This window comes from Bidens hawaiensis, unplaced genomic scaffold (genome assembly GCF_021521415.1).
Source record: "Bidens hawaiensis isolate Kalapana, Puna unplaced genomic scaffold, B.hawaiensis_p1.1 tig00028781_1, whole genome shotgun sequence".
Lineage (NCBI taxonomy): Eukaryota > Viridiplantae > Streptophyta > Magnoliopsida > Asterales > Asteraceae > Bidens > Bidens hawaiensis.
Window position 1 is genome coordinate 123,220 of NW_027505133.1, and position 23,166 is coordinate 146,385.

A 23,166-nucleotide genomic window follows, 5' to 3' on the forward strand; every position below is an offset into this window, starting at 1 on the left:
ACGTACCTCGAAGTTACGCATTTATGTATGAAGTGAAGCTGAAAGTTGGAAGGAAGTACAGACATGAGAATATCATTCGTCTCTTAGGCTATTGTGAGGAAGAAGAAAATATATTAATTGTTTATGAGCATGCATTGAGTGGAAGTCTTGACATGCATTTGAATAACCCTCAACTTACATGGGGTAAACGTCTTAAGATATGTATTGGCATTGCAACTGGTTTGGATATTCTACATGAAGGACGTTCCGTAACAGGAGAGGCGGTGATTCTTAGTAACATCCGATGTAGCACCATTCTACTTGATGCTGACATGAATGCCAAAATTAGTTTGTGGCATACAGGTATAACTTTAGTAGATGAAAAAGAATGCCAGAGCCCCACCCTGAATGGCTGTATTGTAGTACCCTCACCTTACAATGAATTAACGAATCAAAAGATAGAGGTTTTGTCAAGTAAAGAATGGGATATATACTTCTTTGGTATAGTTTTATTTGAGGTCATGTTACAGGGATTGGCGTCTTCACTTGAACCAGAGAGCAAAGGTTATGCTTTCGGCACTTTAGTTAAAAGACCTCTATAAGAAAGGAAAACTCGATGAGCTGATGTTTGAGAGTAAAAATGAAGAAATTGTGCCACAATCTCTGCAAATATATCGAAGGATTGCCATTCAATGTTTAAATGACGAGATTGAAGAAAGGCCAACGGCACGAGAAGTGGTAATCCAACTTAAGCAGGCACTAGAAATCCAAGTAAGTTTTCTTTAATTATTTTACAACTCAATAATTTATCTGGAAAAAAATATATTTCTCACAAATTTATAGATTTAACGTTAGACAATTTTAAGTAATTTGTTTTATTTGAAAACATCCTTTCGTTTTCAACAATTTAACAATGCATCAGGAGATAACACATATATTCAACCCTTTCATAGGCATTTGGTTTCTTGGCTTCCAACTTTCACTATGAGATGGGCTGCCACCCAAATTTACTTTAATATGCTTCCAACACTTTTTATAAAATAATATATATATATATATATATATATACACACCAACACATGTAACAAAACCAAAGAGTTTGTAGTCAAGCATAGTCGCAGATTTTGAAGAAAATTTCATATTATTGTAATTTTTGCTTTTAGGGAGATTCGAATACATAAAACATAGAAGAAAAAAAACTCTATACTAATTTTGTACTTCGGCAAAAAAGTTGAGAGGTATACCCGGATACCTCTCATTGTAATGTAGAACCACCTATGTCCGGCTGTATCTAAGGTTGTTTAACGAATCGAAGTTCAAAAACTCAAAATAATAGAATTGATTTATTCATATTTTGTTTTTTTTAAACCTTGATTCGAATTAGACACGATTCATTTGATTCGAATTAAATCAATTAATTCGATTTAATTCGCAAATTTTTATTTTTATTTTTTGCTAAATTAGATTTTATAACTTTCACATTTTTTAAGTTGGCCGATAATAATAACGTGATATTTCTGTCACCGGTTTCACTCTTCACACTGATCGATGATGAAAGGTAATCAAAAATATTTATTGAAATTACCTTTACTAGCAAATGCAAGTAAGATGTCACATATATAGGGAATCAGTGGAAATTGTTACTACAATTCATTGTTCACTACTTAATTACACTAAGACAAAAAAAACAATGTCAAACAGTTTTTAAATTGATTCGTTGAGAGAAACACGATTAACTTTTGATTGTAAAACGATTTTGGAAAAGGATGACAACACTTCAGGTTAGGTAATGCAATTAACTGAGCAATTGTAATTTCTATCAAATGGATGATCACATAGACATGACTCCACTGATAAATAATCACTAAGCACTGTAATTTGCTTGCGATGATTCATAGTACATAATTTGATGAATTGAAACAACTGGGCACGGTCTACCTAATTACCAAGTTGTTAATATAAAACCTTAATGCTTATTAATGATTAATGATAAACGGTTTAATGATGATAAGAACATAATAACAAATGTTGATGAATACAAAAAAAAATAATTATTAAAAAAAGAATATCCCAGAGAAATAATTGTTTAATTATTCAAAACAAAACAAAGTAAAGCTAGATTAACTGAATGATCAATCAACACTCAATCCAATAATATAGATACAATTCACATACAATAACCTACATTTGAAGTGGAGGAGTGGTTTAACCTTGCCACATGAAGACAAGTTAAAATATTGATTCACTTTAAGGAAACATGATTGGAGTGATTAGAATGCCCCCAAAATCACCCTTGGTTACCCTACCCCTTAAGCCGCTTGCCAAAAGATATTTCCAAAACCTAAAAATATATTATTTTTATCCAAAATTCGGTATTTCACGAACCATATCTTCCTGCATCGTACCGTAAGGTGGGCTCCACCGTACCGTACGGTGATTTTCACAAAACTGGGCAATTCTTTAATGACGTACGCTAACATGTACGTTGTTGTTGTATGCTACCACTATAATTAAATAATTACATAATTACTCTAATTGTATATATAATTATTGTATTTGATTTTCATAGAGTATTTAAATAATTACTCTATAATTAAATTACATAATTATTCTACTTGTATATATAATTAATCTATTTGATTTTCGCAATTAGCACGTTAATTTCATTTGTATTTGATCCAAACTCATATACATAATTGTAATCGTCTTAGTTAACTATTCGTAATCAATAATAAATGTTTTCTTTTATACTGATTCTTTTAGTGTTTTTATAACATATGTTGTTACAATTAATATATATATATTTTGATTTTTATATGTTTTTATAACTACATTGCTAAGAATCAAAGATCGAGACCAGAAAACCCATTTGTTTTATGTGAATTTTTAGAACAATGACCTTTGTGTGTTTAGGTTGTTGCACTATTTAATTTTGGAGAGATCCATTGCCCCGCTCTAGCTAAACTATGATGTTTTTACTGGTTATACGCTGACTTCAAAGTTTGGCTTGGGCGTTCTATCGGGAAACCATACGGTCGGCTGCCATTGATAGCCATTATGCTACCACAAGAGCAAAACTCTCTGGCGTAACACACGGTGGGACAAAAACCCGATTGGACTCGGGATTTGAACCGGCAATCTCGCAAGGCCTAAATCAAATCCTTCATTGTTATAATCCAGCAAAAGTAACATAGGAATATCAAAAGTAGTAACATATTACTACGTTGGGACTCAACAGCAAAAATTACTTCATTTGAACCGGCAATCTCGCAAGGCCTAAATCAAATCCTTCATCTCGATAGATGGTTGAACAAAAGTAGTCTTAATTGGAGGAAACGACTTAAGATATGCGTTGATGTTGCAAATGGGTTGGGATTTCTTCATGGAGATGTTCTAAGACGAGAGGGGGTGTTACATAGGAATATCAAAAGTAATAACATATTACTATGTTGGGACTCAACAGCAAAAATTACTTCATTTGGGCTTTAATTGATAAGGCCAAATAATAAGAAATTTTACGACATCGTCATCGGGGAGCCTATAGGAAACATTGACCCAAGATGCATGGAAACGGGTAAAATATGTACAATAAGCAAAGCAGATGATATATATTCATTTGGTGTGGTTTTATTTGAGATTTTGTGTGGCAGATTGGCACGCCCAAGCAGTGCCAATAACCATCAATACCTCATTCCTTTGGCTAAAAACTACTATGAGAAAAACGAACTTGATGAGTTGGTGTTTGAGAGTATAAAGGAGCAACATATAATGGCGGAATCGTTGTCTACATTTGCAAATATTGCCTATAAGTGCTTACACGATGATCCACATATGCGGCCAACAGCAAGTGACGTGCAAGAACAACTTCGAAAAGAGTTGGAACTCCAAGTAAGTAGCATTGTTTTATAAAAGTGGCTTTCTTTTTGGGAATGTGCATCAAACTAGAATAAAATTCTCACGTATCATTAAGAAAATTGAGAAATTAAATATGTTTTAATGTGTTTGATTAATATAAAAGGTGGATTGGGAAAATTGGGAGGCCAAACTACCCAGTGACTACAAAGAGATATTCCAACAGTCTAGAACCCCTGAGATTTGCGACACTGAAAAGAAAGAGCGTCTTTATAACATGTTTTCTGAAGGAATCTTCATTCAAAAAGACAAAGTGGTAAATAACTCGTTCTCTTATCTCATTTTTTTTGTTTATATTCTAGCAATTTAAATTTCTATCTCATCTAGTATGTCAAATTTGATGTTAATTAACTGATGGATTGTTGAAAAGACAACCTTTTAACTTCACAATACCCATATTAGAAAACTGTGCAATTTCCTAATAGAAATAAAATATGACACCTTATGGGTTGTCCAAGAAGTCTAGAACACCAACCCCTTCCATGGGTACTCCCATTAAGTTCAACTCTCGAGTAGTATTTCGTGGGTAGTACAACTTGCCCGTGGATGTTATAGTGAAATGTATTTTTTTTCTTTTTCTATTTAGATATATTTTTTGTTATTATTATTATTATTTAATTTTTTAACATCCAATCAATCAAAACGTTTAATTTCAACATATACCTAGGTTAAATGGCTTAACTTTATTTTTGTCATTTAATTTTGTTTTTTTTTGTCGGATCTTGTTATTAATTTTTATTGCTATCAATGGTGTCTTTGCCCAATGATATCTTGTAAAAGTTGCGGATCAAGAAAAACACGTTATAATACGATTATATCTTGTGGCACATATTGCTAGCCTATCAAACAGCATCTCTTAATTGTTTATTTTCACTAAATAAGAGGTTTCATTCATATATTGAAACAAAAAAGATCCAATTACAATATAGAGGTGTGTAAGCGGAAAATAAGTTGTGCCGCTATTCTCTTTTGAGACAAAAAGATCGAAAAGGCCTGTGCTTCCTTTGTTGAAATAAGGACAAATGGTTTGATTAGAAATTTTCTAAGAATTGACTTAGCGAAGTCACCTATTTCATATACAGGAAAAATGAACGATCTGCCGGGTTCATGATTGATTTCTGAGAATGGATCAGATCGCGCTAATTTCAATCCGTTTTCTTCCATTTATTCCTATAAAAAAGCAAGGATTCAAGAATCCCTTAATCCAAATCAAGGACCTATCTATACATTGTTGAATCGAAATAAGGAATCCCAATAACTAAAAAGTGTAACATGCCTGAATCTAACTGGGGTTTGCGGTGGTGGAAAGACTGGATCGAAAAAAAGAGCGCTTCTAGTTGTAAGATATCTAATGAAACCATCGCTGGAATAAGATATTATTCAAAGAGAAAGATCTCAAATATCTGGAGTTTTGTCTTTTATGACAAAACCGATCCTACTGAAAACAAAGTTATAAGTCTTTGATGTCGATAAGTTACTGTGCACGAGCCGCTGAAAGTTTTTCAGAAACGTAATAGCTTTGAGGGCAAGAGACCCAAATATGTCAAAAACAAAAGGAATGAAGATGTGTTGATTCTCGACACATGCTTTCTCATGTTTAGCAATTTTTAATGTTTTCACCTTCAACACTGCCTGCCTACAAACCCGGTATCTCTAAGCCCGACAAGGGGATACTCCAGTAAGGACTATATAATTGTTCTCCCCCATGCCTATCCAAACACAAGAGCATACGCTGGTTGTAGAGTAGACCTCCCTTGAAGTGGATCCGAAAGGAAATTCACAGAGTTTTTTCTTCCAAGATCGCAACTCGTTTTAACACATCACAAAGGACATCTCTTACCAAATCATGTCAACATATAAACCGTAGAAGCTCCTTGCAATGAACTACATGTTCACCACTTTAATTATTAGCTTGATCATAAGTACATTACGAGTTTCGCCGTATTAATATCGCAAGTCACAAATTATTGGTCTTACAATCACCCCCATTAACTCGTGATATAAAAACTTTGTCAACCCGTGTATCACATCTTCACAAATCACCCGATAAACTAAAGCCTCTTCGTTTCAATTCAACCCTCAAAGTATGACCTACCAAATTTCATTCATGAAGGAGTTCTCGCTTCTTTATCCATTCTCTCGGATATTAAGCAATATAGGTTGACATGAGCTCGGATATCCATGAATCGTTCTTGATATTTACCGGCTTCGATGGTCGAATGACGAAGCTTATTAATTCGTTTGAATTTCACCTTTCGGATCCAACTTTTCGAATGCCTTGAAAATAATATAGAAATAATAAGCTTTGAACATGGTCAAACAATTATGAAAATACGATCAATTTTGTTTTTCTTTGGTTAGATATGCAACCCAACATAAAAGCCTAGTGTGGGAATATAAAATAAGCACCAAGCCCAAGCCATATTAATCGAACCAAAAATTGTTGGAACAAGCCATGCATATTTAGATCCAAACACAGGCCCAATAAGCATTATCACAAGCTCAAAAGAAACAAATTAACTTGTTGGGCAAAGTTAACGATTTCCAGACAAGTGTAGTGCCAGATTTTTGTTTACCAAGGTGATGCAAACCTGAGCTATCTAATGTAAGACGTCAACATCATTTTCATCAACCTGCCATAAATTTGTTCTCCAGCTAACACCCATAATCGAACACCGCCACCACCCAAATTCAATAACAGCCTTCAGATACAGTCGTCAATCATCATCGTCATCAGTGGTGCAGGGCACTTCTAGCCGCAAAATTGTTATCCGACAGCACCAAACATCAACTAAGGTCACATGCACCTGTGACAACCGCCAAAAATTAGACTAATCTGGTAATTATCTTAACCGTAATCGTGTATTAATTAGTAAAATAAATACATAGGAATAATATTTTTAGCCAAAGTTTTTGATTTTAGTTGAATTTTAAAATATGGAAGCCGAAAAAGTTCAATTTTGTCGTGTAGCTGACACTGTGCAAATTGACACCGGGTAATATCTCAAAACGGATAAAATCATAAACGTGTCAAGATGACCTCGAAAAATTTAATTTTATATTAGAATATTAGAGATAGTGTATAAACTTAATTTTAGTAGGTTCGAATCGCAAAAATTAGAAAATAAGTAACCGAAAGCCAGTAGAGGACACCTTAAGAGCCCGACATTAAGTTTATCAGAAAATTATGTTTTTAGGCAGACATTGACTGTAATCTAATTTCGCTCAAAGTCTGATAAAAATTATTAGAAACGGAAGTCGTTTGGCTAGATAAATTACGAGATACGTTAAACTTTAACACCTAGATATTATCACATGTCATTATTTAAAACCACCTCTCCCTCTCCCTCACCTATCTCTCTCGGCCGTCACTTACACATAACCCAACCCACCTCCCAAACCCACCAATGATAAGCTTACATGTAGGTATGCAATGATTGAAGAATACTTGGAAGCTTCCCATTAATCCACCTACACACTCTACCCCATACAACACATCACCCTATACCTCTCTTTCTCTCTTCTTATAACCGGCCACCCCACCACCACCTTACAATCTCATCTTTTCAAATTATTAAACACACAACACTTGATTAGGAGATCTTTGGTGGAAGTTTAAGCTAATAACAAGAAGTAGGAAGCCAAAGAAAGGATTATAGCTAACACAAGGTCACATTATCACCTCCATAGGCACCAAATTCGAAATCCAAGGTAACCCACTTCAAAGATTTGTGTATATTAGTTGCTATTTGATGTTTAAAGCTTGATTTTAGTATGCTTGGTAGTGTACATGTAGGTATAATATGGATATATACATGCATATGTGTGAACCGTGAGTTTACATAGGAATGTATAAGATGGGTTTTGTTGATTATAGGACTTGTTATGGTTGCATTTTAGCTTGTATAGATTGTCCATATTGATGTTACTTGAGTTTGTTTAACAAATGGGTTTAGGTATTGTTTTAATATTGGAAGTAAATGTGTAAATGGCCAAAAGATCAAAGATGGATAATGAGTAAAAATACCCATGTTAGGCCGTGAGTTTTGATTTTGGTATTGGATTGAAGTTGTAAGCTTGTTAAATGGTAAAATGGTTAAAGAAAGAATGATAATTTTGAAAACCCACATACTTGATTACTTGAAAAAGTTGTAAGTAATAATAATAATGGTTTTGAAAGGATCTTGGAAAAGGGTTGACAAAAGTGTAGGGATTTGACTTTGTTGGAAAGTTACTTACACATGCAAGTAATACAAAAAATTGATTTTGATCATAAAGCTCATACTTGTCTTATATGGATTGAAAATGACAAACTAAGTGATTGAATGGGACATATGGAAAAGAATAAAATCTACTAGAAGTACTAGGATGCATGGAACATGATAACTTAGATAAACAAGAGTTTGTGTTAAACTTACTAATAAAAGAAACTTTGTAAATTGTACAAGATGTTTTGCAAGATGATAAGTGAACATAATCTTTTTGGATGATTAAAGACTTGTGGTTAGGATTACTTTAGTAAACTATATTGTAAACATTGTTAGTATGATAATAAGGTTATTAAAAATTGCCACTTACTAGTAATAGAAACTTTGTTGTTAAAGAATCAAGAATGTGTTTGTTTTAAAGATGATAATGGGATGAAATAAGAGGTTAATATGGGTTATTAAGATCTGGAAATTTTGGTACATAGACACCTTGTAGAAATATAGAAATAACATGTATATTGTATAGTTGAAAACTTAAGCTAAGGCTTGAGCATGTGTAGTTAAAAATTTGGTTTGTGTGCATACTTGGTGCTAGATGATCAAACATGTATATGATGATATATTATTTGTTATTATATGTATATTTGTTGTACCAAATGGTTTGGTTTTGACATTGTGACTTAAATAGCTTGTCGGTGACTTTAACGGTCGGAAAGTTCGACTTTTAAGGTGAACCGACATGAGTTTTTGGAACTGAATTAAAACAGCTCCTAAAGTCATAATATTCTTATATTTAACATAAGTTAAAGTATAAGAAAAGTCAAGAATAGCAAAACTTAAACCAACACGGTTCGTGTCGCGAAAACCGACACGAAAACGTTAAAAATTGGCATTTTTAAGAAATTGGCAACAAAATAAAAACCAAAACATTTTTATTGAAAAACCAATAAAACTTGACTAAAAACTATATAAAAAGTGTTCTAGATAATTTAAAACTAAAAGTTTCGTAAAAATGACAACCGGTTCGTTTTTAAGCTCAAAACCAACGAAACCGATTTCGAACCATAGCATAAAAGATGATGCTTTTATTATTAAATGTCTATTATTGTTGACTATCGGCATCTGTCATAACCCGAACGACTTAAAGTTAAGACTTCCGCTGTGTTAAGTTAAGATTTTCGGGGTGTGAAAGCACCCTTTGTTGGAAAACAGTGATCCGGTCATTCGCTCTCCAAACACCATCATCGTCATCTCTTAAAGCCAATTGAAAGGTTTGGTACCACTGGACCCTTATTGGTCCATGTGGCACCAATCAGGTGTGCCCACTTCATTTTTTTTGTTCTTTTAAGTTTTAGTTTGTAACAAAAGCAATAAAATTCAATCGAATGCCGTTTTATTGTTGTTTTTGTTCCGGTACCGTAATGAATGTGACAAAAACTAACCGAATATGTGAAGATTCACTGCCTCAATGTTCGGAATTGACAAAGGTTAGGTTTTACCGACCAACACTACTCCATTGGTCCACCTCAATTTTTATAATTTTTTTTGGTTTAGTTCCAGTACATTAATGCACGAAAACAAAACCGACCAAATTCTCTTTGACTTACTGCCTCAATGCTTAGGAACGACAACGCTTAGGTTTTACCCCTGCCCCGGCGCAACGCGCAGGTTAAAAGACTAGTTTTCACTAAATAAAATATTTCATTCATATAACGTAAAAAAAGAACTAAATTACAATAGAGAGGTGGGTAAACGGGCAATAAGTTGCGTCGTCACCTCCTTTTGAATGAAAAAACCGATCCTATTGAAAGCAAAGTTATAAGTCTTTGGTGTCGATGAGTTACTGTGAACGACCCGCTGAAATATTTTAGAAACGTAATAGCTTTGAGGGCAAGAGACCCAAATATGTCAAAAACAAAAGGAATGAAGATGTGTTGATTCTCGGCACATGCTTTCTCATGTTTAGCAATTTTTCATGTTTTCACCTTCAACACTGCCTGGCTACAAACCCGGTATCTCTAAGCCCGACAAGGGGATACTCCGGTAAGGTCTATACAACTGTTCTCCCCCATGCCCATCCAAACAGAAGAGCATCTACTGGTTATAGAGTAGATCTCCCTTGAAGTGGATCCGAAACGAAATTCACAGAGTTTTTTATTCCAAGATCGCAACTCATTTTAACACATCACAAAGGACATCTCTTACCAAATCATGTCTGTATATAAACAACAGAAGCTCCTTGCAATGAACGACATGTTCACCACTTTAAATATTAGCTTGATCATAAATAAATTACGAGTTTCGCCATATTAATATCGCAAGTCACAAATTATTGGTCTTACAATCACCCCTTAACTTGTGATATCAAAACTTTGTCAACCCGTGTCTCGCATCTTCACAAATCACCCGATAAACTGAAGCATAGTGTGGGAATATAAAATAAGCACCAAGCCCAAGCCATTTTAATCGAACCAAACATTGTTGGAACAGGCCATGCATATTTAGATCCAAACACAGGCCCAAGAAGCATTATCACAAGCCCCAACGAAACAAATTAACTTGTTGGGCAAAGTTAACGATTTCCAGAAAAGTGTAGTACCAGATTTTTGTTAACCAAGGTGATGCAAACCCAGGCTATCTAATGTAAGCCGTCAACATCATCATCATTAACCTGCGAGAAAATTGTTCTCGAGCCAAGACCCGTAATCGAACATCACCACCACCCAGATTAAATAACAACCCTCACATACAATCATCAATCATCACAGTAGGGTTGGGCAAATTCGGGACTGGTACCGGTACCGGTACCGAAATCGGTACTGATTTGGTACCGTCGGTACCGAATCGGTACCAACGTTTTGAGTTTCGGTACCGGTACCGGTATGGTACGGGACCGGTATTTCTCGAATTTTCCCGAAATTTTACCTTAAATATCGGTACCGTCCCAGTCCCGTACCGGTACCGGTACCGAATGAATTATTTCGGTTCGGTACCGGTACCAAGAATCCGCGATTTTCGGGACCGGGACCGGTCGGTACCGATACGGTCCCGATCTCATCCCTACATCACAGTCATCAATGGTGATCATATGGGCGCTTCTAGCCGCAAAATTTTAATCCGACAACACCAAACATCAACTGAGGTCACATGCATCCTTTGTCGGAAAACCGTGATCCGTTCAATCACTATCCAAACACCGTTACTGAGTGCCGCTGATAACCATTGTCACCGGCCTCTCATATATCGGACAATCATTAACCAATCATATCCGGTCTCCACCACAAACTCCACAGTCTCACTATATCAGTGGTGACCAGCTAACCATCATCGAAAACTTGTTTTAGGTCACAGCCACCACCATACTCTAACATTAGAATGGCAGCAACCACAGCCTCTCTCACCGGCACCATCAGGAGCCCCACTCACAACCACCAAACCATCCAGTCTCTTCAACAAATATCATCTCTCAACACCTCCATGGACATTACCTTGGTTCATCACATAAACCCTAGCCGCGATTTACGAATAAGTGTTATCAGATATGGTATTCATAGACTTGTTTTTCTCGCACACACAACTGTGTGTACGGAGGTCAAAGGAAAAAACACCCCAGATCTAAGAAAAACCTCATTCGGGTCTTCACTGTGACAATCTTTCATAGGAACACTACCATAAAAAGCCTTTTATTTTTTTCAACATACAACATTAAATAAGCCATATCTGATGATTTACAGCCCTCAGACAGCTGTGAATATGGATTCATGAACCTGAGACGAATCACAAATACTTTTATTTCCATCTTTAATTTCAAAATCTTCAAACTTTAATTGCTAAACTTCAGCAATCTTCAAAAACTTCATGTAAGGCCCCGTTACCGGTGCCTCACATTTGGACGTTGGATTTACTCATAAGGACAGTTCTTACAAATCAGAGTTAATTAAAAACCTTCCGCGGAACATAAACATCAATCATTTATTGCAAAGCATTCGATCTTTCATTTAAAACCATAACATAAAACATCATTTATTCTATCTTCAGATGCCATCCGTTCACTCCATGTCATGTGTCATCCTCATGCCATCTCGATAAACATATATACCTGTGTGCATACTAAAAGTCAGCTACGCTGAGTGAGTTCTGGTTAATCAAGCAACATACAATTCATTCTCGTACATTTCTACACGTATCCGAAACCAGGTATTATTACTGTAACCCTGTATAAATATCCATAATAGGAACGCCACATAATATCTATTAAAAGAACTATAACTATTATCCATACTATATGTATTCTCTATAGAGAGGACACTCTATATACTTTATCCATAGAAGGAACACTTCTATATATTATCTATAGAAGGAACGCAATGCTATCCAAAGAAGGAACACGATACTATCCATAGAAGGAACAGTATACTATCCATAGAAGGAACATGATACTATCCATAGAAGGAACCATATACTATCCATAGAAGGAACATTATATATACACTACTTATTTAATATCCATGTAAGGAGCATATACTTTACTATTAAATTTCCATATAAGGAACACTAATAAGATCCACGGATCTTATCTACACTATCACTTCCCGGGTCTATATCCAATAGAAATTAGAGGGATTTGCCATCCTAGCGTACTATATCAGACATAGGATTCGCATATTGTTCATACACTTGCTTCTCCATACCATACGTACAACTATAATCATCTTCTTTGGCGATACGTGCAATATCCGAAGATCGTTCGCGCGTCGACAAGTATTCATTCATAACCTCAATATAATATTTATCGCATAAATCATCTATGGCATACACTTACCACTCAAGGTAAGTGTATTAACATTTCACATTGAGTATGCACACAGCCCCGAAAACATAAAAAGGAAATGGGGCTAGAAACTCACCTGGATTCTGTTGCGTTCACCGTTAATCGTGATCTCCTTCTTTAATTGCGCACGGCTAACTGTTAAATATATATCTGTTAATTAACCGTATAATTAATCTAGTCGGTATCTAGTTAACTAACGTATTTTCTAAGGTGGGCTTAATTACTAAACTTAGGATAATGGGCTAGCTTGTTTAAATTTGATATGGGTTTGGCATGATGTGGGCTTAGTTGTTTCAGGCCCCACTGTTCACTATCTGGACCCAACTGTCCATCTGGTCCCAACTGGATCCAGCCCAAAGCCCAACAGGGAACTTGGCCGAGAATTCTTGACCGAGAACACCCTGGAAGAGAACCATTATGTTTGACCTAGAACTGGTCCTGGCCGAGAACCATTATGTTTGACCGAGAACTCTCGTGTTGACTGCTTGCTGACCGAAAACCATTTGGGTTGACCGAGAACTCTCAGATTTGGCCGAGAACCCCCAGGTCTGATGTTTTCAGTTCAACAAGTCCATTTTAGGCTCCAAAATAATGGTTAACGGTCCAAACTTGATCTTTTAGCCATCTATAACCCATTCTCCGTTTTACATCCGTTATCATTCTCTAATCAAAATCTAGTCCGTTTCTAGCATAAAGCTTGAACCATTAATCATAAAACGTTCTTTACTAGATCTAGGGTTCTCTTTAACTAGTCGTTTCCAACCATGACTCCATTAAGTCCATTTTAAGCATCAAGTTTGCTACTTTATGGTTCATCTAGACCCCGATCTACTCTATGGTTCCTTTTCAAGGCTAACCGTTCATAAAATCATAAACTTTAAAGATCAAGAACATACCTTTGAACGTTTTTTGGTTGCGGTTTAACTTGTTTATAGACTCTAATCTTGTATCTAGCTTGTATATCAAGGATCTATCAATATTTTGCTTGGTTTTGGTCTTGGATCTCTCTCTTCTACTTGCGGCCGAAAAGGGAGTGTTTGTATGTGTGTTTTGGGTGTGGGAGAATAAGATGGATGGAAAATGGATAAGATTAGGGTTTAAGAAGTATTTATACTCCCTTAAGCCCATGGACCTAAGACCCATCTTTCTTTTTGGTCCATAATTACTTCCATAAAAGGAACACTCTTTATATTATCCATAGAAGGAACACAATGTTATCCATAGAAGGAACAATATACTATCCATAGAAGGAACACGATACTGTCCATAGAAGGAACACGATACTGTCCATAGAAGGAACACGATACTATCCATAGAAGGAACATGATACTATCCATAGAAGGAACCGTATACTATCCATAGAAGGAACATTATATATACACTACTTATTTAATATCCATGTAAGGAGCATATACTTTACTATTAAATTTCCATATAAGGAACACTAATAAGATCCACGGATCTTATCTACACTATCACTTCCCGGGTCTATATCCAATAGAAGTTAGAGGGATTTGCCATCCAAACTTACTATATCAGACATAGGATTCGCATACTGTTCATACACTTGCTTCTCTATACCATACGTACAGCTATAATCATCTTCCTTGGCGATATGTGCAATATCCGAAGATCGTTCACGCGTCGACAAGTATTCATTCATAACCTCAATATAATATTCATCGCATAAATCATCTATGGCATACACTTACCACTCAAGGTAATTGTATTAACATTTCACATTGAGTATGCACACAACTCCAAAAACGTAACAAGGAAATGGGGCTAGAAACTCACCTGGATTCTGTTGCGTTCACCGTTAATCGTGATCTCCTTCTTTAATTGCGCACGGCTAACTGTTAAATATATATCTGTTAATTAACCGTATAATTAATCTAGTCGGTATCTAGTTAACTAACGTATTTTCTAAGTTGGGCTTAATTACTAAACTTAGGATAATGGGCTAGCTTGTTTAAATTTGATATGGGCTTGGCATGATGTGGGCTTAGTTGTTTCAGGCCCCAGTGTTCACTATCTGGGCCCAACTGCCCATCTGGGCCCAACTGGATCCAGCCCAAAGCCCAACAGGGAACTTGGCCGAGAATTCTTGACCGAGAACACCCTGGCAGAGAACCATTATGTTTGACCGAGAACTCGTCCTGGCTGAGAACCATTATGTTTGACCGAGAACTCTCGTGTTAGCCATCTATAACCCATTCTCCTTAACCGTTTTACATCCGTTATCATTCCCTCATCAAAATCTAGTCCGTTTCTAGCATAAAGCTCGAACCTTTAATCATAAAACGTTCTTTACTTCATTAAGTCCATTTTAAGCATCAAGTTTGCTACTTTATGGTTCATCTAGACCCGATGGTTCATTTTCAAGGCTAACCGTTCATAAAATCATAATCTTTAAAGATCAAGAACATACCTTTGAACGTTTTTAGGTTGTGGTTTAACTTGTTTATAGACTCTAATCTTGTATCTAGCTTGTATATCAAGGATCTATCAATATTTGGCTTGGTTTTGGTCTTGGATCTCTCTCTTCTACTTGTTGCCGAAAATGGAGTGTTTGTATGTGTGTTTTAGGTGTAGGGAGAATAAGATGGATGGAAAATGGAAAAGACTAGGGTTTAAGGTGTGACATTCGTGACAAAACGAGGTATATAATATTCACTATGTAGCAAGTAAACGATAAATCGGTTAATTCGTAGTGCTTAAAACGAGTAACCGACCGATACTAATTATGACCCGTATACATACTTAGGGGTCATATACGAGTTATATATATATTATAGAGGCTAACATATTGATATTTAGGCCCCAGTACGTTTAAAACTCTTTAAACGTAAAATGTTTCGTTTATCGATATGCTATAAGCTTAAATGCAATCGTTGATATCAAAACGAGCATTGTAGCATCCGTTAGGCCGAAAAAGATTTATAAAACACTTATATGACATGTTCTAAGCAATTCGTGAAAATATTTTAGAATTTTACAACGAGTCAGTACGTTTTTCTTATTTTACAAAAAGAAGCTGAAAAACACTCGTTTTCGCGCTGGTTTTCGCACCCGAATTAGTTTTCTTGCAAAAAAACCGAACCCGAATTAAATTTTGGACCGACGTTTACGTATGGCACGAATACCGAGGCACCATTGGGCCAAAAAGGAGGCCCAATGGGCTTAATATGCTTGCGGCCGCAACTAAGGGGGAAGGCCCACCCCTTTACAATATAATATATATGTAAATATTAAGAAGATATTTATAAAAAAAAATTCCTGAAATCAGCAGAACATACTCTTCTTCATCAAGCTTTATCAAAACCCTAAGGTAAATATTGATTTTTACATTGATTTTAACCATGATTAACATAGTTTAACCATGAAAAATTAATCCTTGATTAGTTTTAAACATGTTTTACCATCCAAAAACCATAAAAATCAAGTAAAATCATGTTTTGATGTTAAACATGTTTACAAACCAGGAACATATACATTTTTTGGTCAAAAACGCGGATTAGAACATGAATACAACGTTTTTACGGTTTGAAAGTTCGGTTTGAACCCAAGACATTTTGTCAAAAGAGTTAGGTTCTGGGGATTTTGCAGGGGCTATATAATAACATTGAGGCCATTTGTAAAAATTATCGGATTTTTCGGAGGTCGTTTGATATAAACGGGCCATTTATTACACGATTATAACCTATTAAATGAATTTTTATAAATAAATAATTAATCATAAAATTTCTGAAAATATTTTTATAAAATTCTCCATATTTTAATGTATTTCTACAAAAATTTACATAATTTATATATAAATACATATTTAGTTAAGATTAATCAAAGATTTAAATTATAATTGTTTTAACGAAACCGGCAGTTTTGTGTTTAACGGACTGACTGGTATGTCAAAATGTCAAAAGTGGTCAAATATCATATTTTTGAATGAAATTGATAAAAGCGAACTTTTTACGAGAATTCCGGACAATTCGGGTGGATTATACGCGTTTTGTATAATCAAACCCGTGTGAAAACGGAAACGAACCATGCGATCAAACCATATACCGAAACCTTAAAATTCTTTCATAAATCAAATCATTTTATCAATCAATATATTTACTTAAGTTTATGTGATCTTACCTAATCCCGAAACGCATAAACGATCAACTTGGCTAGGCTCGGGAAACGCTGAAACTGAGCCAAATCCAGTTTTAAACATTTCATAGTATACAACGTCACAATCTAAGACTATGGTCATGTTCTGGGCCTAACAACTATACCCAGATTAGTTATACAACCCGATTTAGCCTAAACACTGTACTAGTATTAACGATACGATACCGTTTATAGGAATCGGGCTATTAGCGAGGCACCTGACCTATTGATACATAATTTCTGTGCGAACTACGATAAGGTGAGTTTCACGACCCCCACTTTCTAAACTGTGTTATGAACTTTTTAGGGTGGAAAGCATGTTTACATATACTTATATACTTGAAAACGCGTGATGATGTGAATTATCTAAGTACTAACACTTGAAAGCCCCCACAAACAGAAGTGATTAACTTCGTACCGGTGACGTGTGGATAGTACTATCGGTTTGACAAACCCAACTGACCGAGCCGGTGGGGTATGCCGGAACATGTTAACCCAGTTGCACATTGTCATTTAAACTTGTTACATACTGCTATGTGATGTTAGACATAGTACATACTTAGGGCAAAGTGGCTGTTAAATGCCAACGGGAGTGCATGGGCAGCGGTGGCCATGTGTTTTAGCTCGTTTCGGTTTCACTTGTGGCTTAGTATAATACATCATATACATACATGTATACATACACACTGTAAACTTTACGAACTCGTATACTGATTTCGTTGATACTCGTGAAACTTGAAACTCACCAACTAGACGTAGTTGACCCCGTTTTAACATGTTTTTCAGGTAAAGCAAAGGTGGAATGATTTGCTTACGTTATTGGTGTTAGGAATGAAGTTGAATAGCTGTGAATAGACGCAGATATATATAATATTGAATAAGAAGCTCGTAAACCGGTTATGTGATTCTCATCTAGTTTGTAAACATAGTACCTACCAATGTAATATGATGTAAATTAGTTGTTGAATTTCTTTATAAACAATGTGGTTAATGCCAGTGTTATCTGTTACAATCCCGTATTACGCTTCCGCAAGTACCTAGTCGGGGTGTGACATAAGGGGTATTTATACTCTCTTAAGCCCATGGACCTAAGGCCCATCTTTCCTTTTTGGTCCATAATTACTTCCATCTAATTAATCTACTTATCTTTCCATCTTTATTATTTTACTATTTCTACTAACTTAAGTAAACTTTTTCATCATAATAAATGATATAATAATTATTATTCTTCGAAATTTCGGGATGTTACATTTCAAGAGATTAGCGGATCTCACAACTTACTCGGATCAATCTGTATTGCTAGTTAGCGAAAATCACTAACAACACTAAAATCTCGGACCTTAGTTTGCAAACACACAGAGAGAAAAAGATGAAGTTTTGTAAGAAGTTATGTGGAGAGATGGGTGAAAGTGACCTTTTATAGGTCCCCATTTCTCCAATGTTTTCAGTTCATGAGCCCAAGTGGGTTTGCCCAACGGGCTTTTACCGTACTAAAAACGTACTGAGTGCGTAATACAACGATTGTAAGCAAACAGAAAAACATACATAATCCTTACAGTAATATAGAATATTAGCCCTACAAACTTTTTATTCGTTTTAGGCTTCAAATTGGAGTAATATAGAATATTAGCCCTACACACTTTTTATTCGTTTTAGGCTTTAAATTGGTTGGGCCGCCACTAGGTAGGTTAATGTTATAGCAGAAGGTTAAATGATTCTTTCAATTTTAAACAAATTGATTAGTGATTTTAACCTTTAATTGTTTGATTGCAATGTGAAAAATATGATGAACTTGATAGGTAAGTAATTTAGGGCATTCCCAGCCCATTTCATATTTTCCCTGTAATTTAGCTAAAAACACCATTTCATAAATTTATCTATTATTTTTCAAAAGTCTTCACATTCTATTCCCTATTTATATCCATAAATTCTTTTTTTATTTTTTTTCTCTTTTGACTTGTTATATAGTACTAGCTTTTGAACCCGTGTATTACACATGATATGTCAAATGATAAATATAAATAAGATCCGTTATTTCAATTGTGATTCTCAAAATAATTATAAATTAATTTAATGTAGATTTAATGGAATAAACAAATGGGGTTAACGAAAAGTACTAAAATAGCTTGATTTCAATAGATAACCAGGTGTTGATTTTCAAGAAGTTTAAAAAAGGTACTAAAGTTGTGTAGTTGGGCAAAGCTCAAGTATGAAAATGATACTTAATTCAATAATGAATAAAATCCACCCTATGTTATAACGCACTTGACAAAATGATTTTAACTCATGACTCAGGGATAACTAGAAGGAATGAGATGAGAGATTAGAAATTATGAGAAACATATGCTTGACACTTAAGCTTCAACATTTTCTTTTATTAGTATAGTAAGATAAGATATGGTGATTGAGAGATAGTTGATATATTATATGGCATGGATCAAAATTGAGACCTTATATTTAGGTTTTTACTTTAGTTGTCATATAAGTCATCCATATAATAGCAAATGGATTGGAGAGTTGATTATGATGGTTTTCTAAAGATTTACCTTGCTTTATATGAGTTTGACAACTTTAAAAGAATGGGTTAGGAATGTTGTTACAAACTGCTCATCAATTGTATCAAGTTAAGTACTACAAAATGTTTCTTTAATGATAATATAAAACAATTATTTTTTTTGTTTTGAAGTTAGACAAGTAAATCAATCATCTTACTATACTATTAAAGCAATACAAGTTTTCCAAATGACATTCAACTAGCATGTCCACATAAGCTTCCAACTCATCAATTTTCTATTTATATAATTTCCACATGTTAATTTGAACATTAATTTTAAACATTAACTTCTAAGTTGAAGTTGAAGAAGATTTCAAAGTAAATTGTTATAATAATCATTTATCTACCTAAGCTAATAAAAGAAAATAATTATGGACACATGACATTCTAAGGTTAATTCTCACTATCAAATTCCCGCCAAAATAACTTCTCTTATATTGATGGAAAAGAAAAAAAACATTGGTTCTAAATATAATATTGATTATAAATTCAACATTCCGTATTAATTGGTCAATTTCTATTGATTGAATATTAATGCCATAAATTATATTCTAAACATACTTAGTATAAAAAAATATTAATATAATAATTACGTGTCATAAATATACTTTCTTTAAAATTGAAATGTGTGTGTGTGTATATATATATAAGAGTTTATGTTTAAAGAGTACATTAACATTCAATTTTTGAGACATCTTCATATTGAATAAAACTATAATAATTTTTTTATACAAATATTAAGTCTTAAAAATCATAGACAAATTTTTCATTTTTTATATTTATTATAAGACTATTGTGATAGTCGAACAATAATGTGTTTATAAGGACAACATGAAAGATGTTCAAAAATGAAAATCTGGTGTTTTTTTTGTCTATGGCCGGTATGGAATGGATAACATTTTTGTAAAAGACTTTATTTACATCTTTTTCATCGAAATGACTCATTGTTTTAAATGTTGCTTTCAGTGTCATTGCTTCATTATTGTATACCGATGGTAGAACAACATATTCTCGATTTAAATTTAAATATATTTGATGCTTCAAAACGATTATATTTGTAATACATTTTTTACATAATATAAAGAGACTTAATTATCTTTTTTTTGTATTAAATTATTCATTGTAATTTTTATATTAATTTATCCCGTGTAATACACGAGTTTGTAAAGGTAGTTGAGTAATAAAGACAATTGATTGTTTTCATTGTTATTTTTTAAAATTTTGAGACTTTGCTATTTGTTTTAGATTTTGAGAAATTATTTATGAACGTTTGGACTGGATGTATGGATGTTTCGATTGAAATGGTGGCTTAAGTCACGAGGTTTAGATTATATTTTTTGCTTTATTAAACGTGCAGTTTAATAAAAATTATAATTATATATCATTGTTTTATTCATATTTTCAACATTCTTTATGTTGTGTACTTAAATGTTTTTATAATTTTATTAAAAATTGTTTTTTTAGCACACAACTTATGTTACAACATCTACATGTTTACGCTTCATAATTTACAACATATGACTTTAGTAGATGATGAAGTTTTAATTAATATGTCTTTTTTGTTTCATGGTATAAGCTAGTTAGAAATATATGGCATAACTTAAAATTATGTTTTAAATTGTTATTTTTCTCTATCTTTCTTTGTATATTGAATATTTTAATTAAAACAATAATGTGATACCTTATAATAATTATAATGCTAGATTATCTAACGTGTACAGTTCATTAACATATATATATCACACACACACACACACACACACACACATATATATATATGAAGTTTTATATATTTTTCGTCGTTGTGTAACCTAGGATCTAACCTACTTAATCAATAAAAAGAAATAAAAAACAACAAAAAATAATTTTAATTTACAATTATAAAAAGCTAGCGAAGCAATAATATAATAAACAAATAAGTAGCTATGAAGACATAAAGATGTTAAAAACCAATTAAAATTCATAAATTTAGGTTGTCTTGATTTAATATCAATATTGTTTTGGTTTGTTAGGTTGGTGTCATTTCATTCAGTTATTTATGTCAAGTTATTTTTCGATTTGGAACTTAATCTGTGTTGTTTTTGTCTAATAGTGGCTTTGGTTGGATAGCAATAACAACAAAAATAAGATGATATCATCGACGCTCTTTACATATCATAACAAGAGTTCACAAAGGTGGAGACGTGTGCGAAGATCAAGGTATCTCTCACTCCCTTTATCCCTCCCTCACATACATGCATGCATAGAGGTGGATTTAGATATTATTATTATTACTTAAAATTCTCTCTCTCTCTCTCTCTCTCTCTCTCTGTATGACAGAGAGATTATTTTCTGGTACAAAGTTGAACTAGTTTGTTTTACCTTAAAAGCCTAGGAAACGATAAGAACGTGTAACATGTACGTTGTTGGTTCTACAAGCATAGGTTATATGCTCCTATCATTTTATGCGCTCGTAACACATTACAATTATGTGTTGTTATCGTGTAGTTAGAATGTTGCAATTGAATAGTTGTGATTATAAAACAACATAGTTATATATATTATATATAAAAAAAAAACAATAAACTGTAATTGTAAACAAAATAGTTATATGTTGCATTTTTATGATGCATTTTTTTTGTTGTTTTCTCCTTTGTAATTATCATTTTATAGAAAAATATTTATCTAAACTTTAATATTCTATTACTTGTTCAGGTTCGATAGAGTGTCGGTTATAACGGATATTTCAAATTTAAAGATCCAAATCCAGATAAATGCTCAGTTTTTAACACCACGTGTCCATTATGGGATTTTTCTGGTTTTCAAATTTGGTGAACCTAACAAAACTTCAAGTAAAGTATGTCAACTTGAAGTACAAAAAGGAGAATGATACTTTACATGCGTATTTCGCATCATGGAGAGACGATAACTGGATGATGATTGAACTGTACCGGTTCTTCAATAATGAGGATGATCATGATTTTGAGGTTTTACTAGAAGGTTTCTCACGATATTATTGCAGAAATGGTGACGTTTATGTTGAAGGCATTGAGTTTAGAGCCCTTGACAATGCAAGTTTTCGAATTTGGTTCTGATTTTAGATTCTTTTTGTTTATATTTTGTGTGTATTTTCTAACTTGGTCTTATTATTTTACCCAGGTGAGATCAAACTCTAACATGGGTCACATACAACAATTTCCACCTCATGATGCAAAGGTCCTTTCTTATAATCCATCGATCAAAGTTTATAAATTCATTAAACCCCGATTTGACAGAAATTGTTCAATTAAGTTTAATGACTTTATAAGTGTTCTCACGGTTTTGTTTATCTAGCCATAAATGCTTTTTATGGTGCAATTGGCCTTTTTTTTATTTTAGTTTTAACTAATTATCTCATCTGAGAAGTAAATTACTACACTACTAAAAAGTTGGCCTAAGACAACCTTTATTTTACAAAAAAAAAAGAGCAATATTTTGTTAGATAACGTAAATGTTTTTTTCAAATGCAATCTTTTTAAAACGTTGCATTTGAAAGAAACAGTTCCGTT

The 23,166-nt window shown here is 33.8% G+C and overlaps 1 protein-coding gene across 1 annotated transcript; it reads left to right on the top strand.

Annotated features, from left to right (window-relative positions):
• The first annotated feature begins 23 nt into the window (after positions 1 to 23).
• On the top strand, positions 24 to 22,342 carry LOC143610967 (receptor-like protein kinase ANXUR1). Its single transcript, XM_077085302.1, has 5 exons — positions 24 to 342; positions 1,444 to 1,537; positions 3,630 to 3,867; positions 3,998 to 4,147; positions 22,334 to 22,342. The coding sequence occupies exons 1-5, from the start codon at positions 24 to 26 to the stop codon at positions 22,340 to 22,342; spliced, it is 810 nt and encodes a 269-aa protein (XP_076941417.1).
• The last annotated feature ends 824 nt before the right edge of the window (positions 22,343 to 23,166 follow it).